This window comes from Sturnus vulgaris, chromosome Z (assembly GCF_052056855.1).
Source record: "Sturnus vulgaris isolate bStuVul1 chromosome Z, bStuVul1.hap1, whole genome shotgun sequence".
Classification (NCBI taxonomy): domain Eukaryota; kingdom Metazoa; phylum Chordata; class Aves; order Passeriformes; family Sturnidae; genus Sturnus; species Sturnus vulgaris.
In genome coordinates this window covers 30,291,093-30,297,986 of record NC_142283.1, presented here as the reverse complement: position 1 = coordinate 30,297,986, position 6,894 = coordinate 30,291,093, and the positions used below count along the sequence as shown (strand labels likewise).

Genomic DNA, 6,894 nt, shown 5'->3' with positions numbered 1-6,894 from the left:
TAGAGAAATAAAGCATATGGTGCTGCAGTGTGGCCATACATAAATTCCTATGGATCTGTGAATCTGTCTGCTTCTATGCTGCCAAGTGACTTTTCACCTAATTTGGAACCCACTGACCTGTTTCAAATGCATTTATCAGTGGAAATTCTTGATTATAATAACACTGCCTGTGTGTACATCAGAGATACCATAAATGCCCAAACACACACACTTGTAAAACAGAAATCTGCATTTTTAATCTAACAATCACGTGAGAGAAGTCCACAGGAAACCAAACTTTATTAGCTCCACTATTCACAGAACTATTTCAAATAAGCTGAGCAGCCAGCTATGTAAGTCCAAAGTACCATGAAGCAAACCCATTCCCACATTTTATATTTTTATACTAAACCATAAAGTCACCATAGAATGGTTTGAGCTGGAAATAACACCTTCCATTAGACTAGGATATCAGAGCCCCATCCAGGCATGGGACATCCACAGCTTCTCTGGGCAACCTATGCCAGTCTCATCACCCACACGGTAAATAATTTTTTTCGTAATATCTAATATAAAGATACCCACTGTCAGTTTAAAGCCAGTCTCCCTTGTCCTGCCACTATATTTTAAAATGCTGGGAAATATTCTATAGTAGTTGGAAGGTTGAGAATTATACACCTAAATGGAAAATTTCCATTGAAAATGGACACGCTGCTTTGCCAAAAAAGAAATTAATGACCCCTCTTTGGAACATACTTCAATGATTTTGCCACTGTTTTTCTCCAATATCCTCTCATGTGTTATATTAGGCTTTAAATCAATCTCTTAATAGTCTTTACCTTACAAAAATGATAAGTATCTCAAATAATAGAAAGTTAGAAATAGACAGAATGTATGGCAATTATGTGTTCCTGTTGTTCATTTAATAAATAAATTCTTACTGATACAAGATGCAAGTTTTCATGCATTAGGTGACTTGCCCTTTGTTGATCCGAACTTACCTTCTGTCGTTTAGGGACTGTAGACAGTGTTGTTATAAATTTTTCTTCAGCAGCTCAGTTCCCTTTAGCATTATGCTGCATGACTTCTTAACTATCTTTAAATGTTTCAACTGCTTCAACTGTGGCTGCTGAGACTACATTGGACAGTCTATAAACGGATTTTTGGAGAGCCTTGCCTCTTTTCTGAATAATGAGGAATATACATCCAACTTAAGACAGCTTTGTATCCAGCTGGTACAGGCAGTAAAAATGTGTCAGCTCTTATGTGTTTCTTATGGCTTACCCATAGTTTGAGACAAGAGGGCTCAAGAGAGCAACTGCACAGGTTAGGTAGTGTTTGTACCAGTGGCAGTAATGCATGGGACAATTCTCTTTACCTTGCTGCTGTAAAAGTTCCACTCAGCCCATACAAATCCATCCAAAGATTCATTTTTCTATAGTGATTACAACAACTTTGGCCTTGTCTTTGTGTGAAACACAGATTTAAACAACACTAGAATTAAAATACTAGAGCTCTGAAATCATGATTGCTAGAGTTCAAGCTGACCAATTCTTGTTTCAGTTAATGAAACAGTTCTGCTCACTTCCAATTTTGATTATTTTTCATAAAATGCCAATTCATATCAATGATGAAAACTTACGCCAAGAAGTAACACAAGTAAGAATTTTGTTTAAAACACTTATGAGACTCTTACAAGTAAACACATCTCAAATCAGTTGTTCTCCAAATGCATCTCATCTTACCATCTCTACAATAACATTGACACCTTTGTGTTGTAACTTTGGCTTTTAAATAGCTTATTAATTTTCTTTAGTATTCTGTCTGCAGGAAACACATGGTGTAAAACAAATGCCTTTAGAATTTGTTATTTTCTTGACATGGTACCTGCGACATAAATGTCACCAAATTAGCATTAATAAATTGGGAGGCCAACCTACTAGTTGACTAAGATGAAATAGTTTGAATAGGTCAAAATCATCTTGTCTTTGGTACTATAATCTCTGGTATCTTAGAGGACTTCCTTTGAAATCTATTTATTCTACTGTTTTAGAAATGTAATTTTGAGTGGGTTTTGTTGTTTTTTTTTTCAGCTGCGATATATTTCAAAGGAACAACTTCTGAATTTAAAAATGCCAGAATGACAGAGTTTATACTTCTTCCTCATGGTCGTTGAGACTACTAAATAAGCTTTTCCTAGGAATTTGTGTGTGAAGCAAGATTTAGATTCACTGTTGAGCAGTCCTGGAGGTTCTGATGGACAAAAAGCTGGATGTGAGCTTACAAGGTACATATGGAGCCTGGAAAGACAACCATGTCCCAAGCTGCATTGTAACCAGCTTGGTCAGCAGATTGAAGGAGGTCATTCTGTTCCTCTCCTGTGACCTCCTGAGACCTCCATCTGGGGTTTTGTGTCTGCAAAAGTGACCGCAGGGCTGGAGCACCCTAGCTGAGGAGACAGACGGAGAGAGTTGGTAGTGGTCAGTCTAGAGAAGAGAAAGTTCCTGGGAGATCTCAGAGCCCCTTTCTGTAAGGATGGTGTTATAAGAAACAGCGAGAACGAGTTTTTGCAGGTAAGCAGTGATACGACCAGGACAAGCAGTCCACTAAAAGTGGAGAGATTTAGATGAGATGTTAGGGAACAGTTCCTTACTGCGAGGGTGGTGAAGCACTGGCACAAGTTGCCCAGGGAAACTGGATGGATGTTCCATCCCTGGAAGTCCAGGTTGGACAGGGCTCTGAGCAACCTAATGAAAGATGTCCTTCAACATGGTATGAGTTTGGAATGAGATTGTCCACACGGTTCCTTCCAACTCAAACCATCCAGTGATTCTATGAATTGCCCTCCTGTGTTCCTCAGAAGGCAGGCAAAGCTTGACAAATACGAACAGATGTTAAGTATTTTCTACAGGAATACTATTTATCAATTCAAGCAGAATGCTCCTATTTATTTCCAGCTCACACATAATGGACCACAGTGCTATAAATGAGAGACAAAAGTCTCGATATTCAGCAAGATTTAGGTTGCTTTATTTTGATCTAGAGAAAGCAGCGCACTTGGGAACGTGAGGGGTCACCACCCACTCCACGCTCCATTGAACCTTGATTTGCAGCCTCTTCTTATACTATAGTTTCTCGTTGTAATCAATAATTTTTGGTTTTTTGTTGTCATAATTTTGCCAGGTAAGCAGTGGTGGTCAAATAAACATCCTTACACCAATTCTCGAAGCCTTTGGGCGATACTAGTCACAGATAGCCATCTGGTCTTTGTAGATAACCACCAGAGAAGTTCTGGAAGTCTGGTCCTTGAGATAGGCAGCATTGATCAGACAAAGGCAGGAAAGGCTATTGGGAAGTCTGATCTTGCAAGCTGGTAGCCGATACAATTTATTTGGAAAACATAACATAATATAACGCAACATAATATACCATAACAAGGTGATTTTAAACAGAATGATTTTATCATATAATTTCCTTTATCTAGTGTCCATGCTTCACTTCAGAGCTTAGAATTATACAAACCCTAATGCTTTTGTGATTGTTGGGGGTTGAATTTTTCCCTTTTCTTTCTGTAAAATTTTTCCCATTGTTATGTTAAGTATTTCTGGCTACACCTTAGTAGCAATAGTTTTCTCTCACAGGGGGGTGGGGGATAGGGGTACACCGGAAAAGGAAAGGTGGGACAGGGGCCTGGGCTCTCTCTCACTCTGACTCTTGCTTTGCTCATGGAGTGCAAGGAGGACGGCCAGTGCCCTGATGAATGCATCTTCCCGCCATTCCAATGCCAAGAGCCACGCTCCCTGCCGTCAAACACCACTCTGCTCCTCTCCCACTTCATCCTACTGTTATGAATGATGTTCTATTTTTTCCAATTTATTAAGCAACAAGATTAAATTTAATAGTAAGTTTTTAATAGTAACAAAATGAATACAATTAAAGTATTGGAGATGACAATTAAAGTATTGGAGACGAAACAAAGTGCATATATTTAAGAATATACAAAATTTGGCAGTAAGTAATTTAGTATAATTGAGGTTCGTATAAAGCATAAGCAAAACCGACCGGGGAGGGCCCCCCCCCCCGACCGGGGATACGGGGAGTGGCTCGCCATTCCTCACGTATCAAAGCATCCAGGCTAACAATCCTACTTATCTACTCTAGGCTACAGAAGTTTCTAGAAAACTCCTCTTAGTTTCTATTTCTAAAATCTACGTCACTGTGTTGTACGACGCATGCTCTACTAATGAGTTAGGGGGTCTCTCATCCTTTTGAGGGTCTTATTTCCGATGAAGGCTCATTGTCTTCCTCAGTGACCGAGGTGTGACCTGCAGGTAGCGCAGGTGCACTATGTGACTGAGCAGATGTTTTCCATAACAAGACTTTAATTGAGTCCCATGCCTGGAATCATCCCATTTTGGCCCATTTCAAGGTCAAAACTTTCTATTTCTAGATGCTGCTTGTCAGACCTACGTACTTCTACTATTCTTGTTTGACTTTCTTCCAACTTCCTTCCTCGACTCCCAACATCTGGAAGATGTCCTGTGCCCTGTCTCACCCATCTCCTCCCTCACTCTGTAATAATTGTCTTCTATTGCTCTAAATACAATTTTGTTAATATAGTTACAACTTAATTAGCACGAATCACATTTATCACACTACTACCTCCGGACACTCTGCCGAGCACCACGACCGACACCCTGAGGGGGGAGTCGTTCCTCCATCCCTCTCACCCCTGGGCCGCTGCCGCCATCACTCCAGCCCTCTTCGACTGCGCGGTACCTGCCCTGCCCACAGCACCGGTAACTGAGCGCAGGGAGAGAGAGCCTGCGACCAGAAAGGGACTGGAACTGAGCTATACTGTTCTGTTTTGTTGTCCATTTTTATAGCTGTTGTTTCTGCTGTTTTGCCTTGTTAAATATCAGTAAAGAACTGTTATTCCTATCCCCATATCTTCTGCCTGAAAGCCTCTGATTTGAAACCATAATAATTAGAAGAGAAGGGGTTGCACTCTACATCTTGAGAAGGGGGTTTTCGCCTTTCCTTAGCGAAATACCTGTCTTTCAAACAGAAGCAGTGATTAACACGAATCTTTTATCAATTATCAATTATCACAACAGCGATGCATTTAAAACCGCAGGATTTACGAAAAAATTGTTGAGCGACGCGACTATTTTCCCGTGCTCCTTTGGGACGGACTATCCAGCTCCTTTTCGGACAGATCCAGACGGCGGACAGCGCTGGGTACTCAGCAAGGAGGACACCTATTTCCCTCGCCAAGTGCCTCCGACCGGTTCCTTGGAGAGCCGCTCCCGGGCTCCGCCATTCGCGGCTATAGCAGGGCACAGGCCCAGCCCCACTGACACCCTCTCTCTGTACCTCAGCGCATGCGCACGCCCCGCTTATTCCCCACTCCGCCGCCGCGCTCCATTCGCGCCGCCCCCGGGTCGGGCCCGCTTCCCGTTCCCCGTTCCCATTCCCCGCTCCTTCCGCTCCTCTCCTGGTGCTCCGGCGCCTCACGCGGAGGCCGGGAGTGGAGAAATTCGGCGCTCGGACAACTTTCCGCATCACGTGGTTGGCGTCGCGGCGGTGCCCTGCCCAGGATAGGCAGGCCCCGCGGCGCCTGACAGGGCTGTCACCAAGGGGCCCTCCGGCCGTGTGTCGCGGCAGGAGCCTCTACCTTCTTCGTTTGTCGCCAGATAGCGGGCGTGGAGCGGTGAGGCCGGAGCTGTCCTTCGCGGCGCGGTCTCAGCGCTCTGGGGCCCTTCTTGCGCAGGCAGCTGGTAGGACAGCTCAGGCGGGCCTTGTTCGCGGCGGGATCCCGGCGTGACCTCGGCGTGCGCTGGGCAGGAGCGGCGGGTGGGCGGGCGGATTTATGTGCCGGGAGTGGGGCCGAGCCGAGCGGCAGCGGCGGCTGACAGGGCTGGCGTGGGCACCATGGTGAGCGGGGTGGTCGGGTCCGCTCGTCTTCCTTGGCTCGGGACTGAGCTGCTGCGGGTCCCAGTCCCTGGCTGTGGAGACAGCTCGTGGGTTTGGGCGCGTCGGGGGCAGGGAGGCAGCGGAGTGACACTATCGAGCTCTGTGATCGGTGCTTGTGAACGGAACACTGCGGAGTCTGCTGCCTTCCGCTGTTTTACACCGACATGGTTCCGTTGCCCAATGGTTGTTTCCCTCTGCTACTTTTCTACTGGGAAGTAGTGAGCTACTGCACTTAGTGCTCTGTAACGTGGTTAGGATCTCTAGGTCTCTATATAAATGCATAGGATTCTTGTCCCTTTCTATAACTACCTGACTGGAGGTTGTAGTGGGGTGGGGACTGGTCTCTTCTACCGTGCCTGCAGTGAAATGCTGAGAAATGGCCTCAAGCTAAGACATTGGAAATAAAAATTAGATACTAGAAAAAAGGAAGTTCACCGTTCGGGTGGTCAGGCATTGGAATAACTTGCCCACCGAGGTGGTGGAGTCACGATCCCTGGAAATGTTTTAGAAACGTTTGGACCTGGTGCTTAGTGATGTGTTTTAATGATTCAGGGATTACAGTGGCAGTGCTTGGTTGACACTTGATCTTCTTTTCCAACATAGATTCTATGAGTATAACTGTCTTGTTGGATCTCCTTAAATCTCCTGTAAATGGAGCGTGTATGTGATCTCGGATATATCCAGAAATCTTTGCTAGACACTTTGTTGTTTGTTGCCACAAGTTCAGGCTTGGTGCTCTGAGTCATGTCACAGCTGCCATGTGTGCATGTGGCAGCACGTGAGTGTCGTAGAATCATAGGGCATTTGGGGCTGGAGGGGATCGTACGAAAAAAAGTCCCATCTCAAATTGTTTTTCACAGCAAGTATTTCAGCGCAGCTACAATTTATTGGGCTAAATGTAGTGCACGATAAATCACTTTGTAAGATAGTAGGAAAAGA

General features: G+C 44.5%; 1 protein-coding gene across 2 annotated transcripts in view; it reads left to right on the top strand.

Moving 5' to 3' along the window:
• The first annotated feature begins 5,840 nt into the window (after positions 1-5,840).
• TMEM161B (transmembrane protein 161B) overlaps positions 5,841-6,894 on the top strand; it is a 40,590-nt gene continuing 39,536 nt past the window's right edge. The window contains exon 1 of one of the 2 annotated variants that reach the window (XM_014892696.2): positions 5,841-5,916. In XM_014892696.2, the coding sequence (XP_014748182.1) occupies positions 5,914-5,916 (3 nt within the window). In that variant the 5' untranslated portion in view covers positions 5,841-5,913. The remainder of the gene's footprint in view (positions 5,917-6,894) is intronic. The other variant, XM_014892695.2, reaches the window with a different exon arrangement.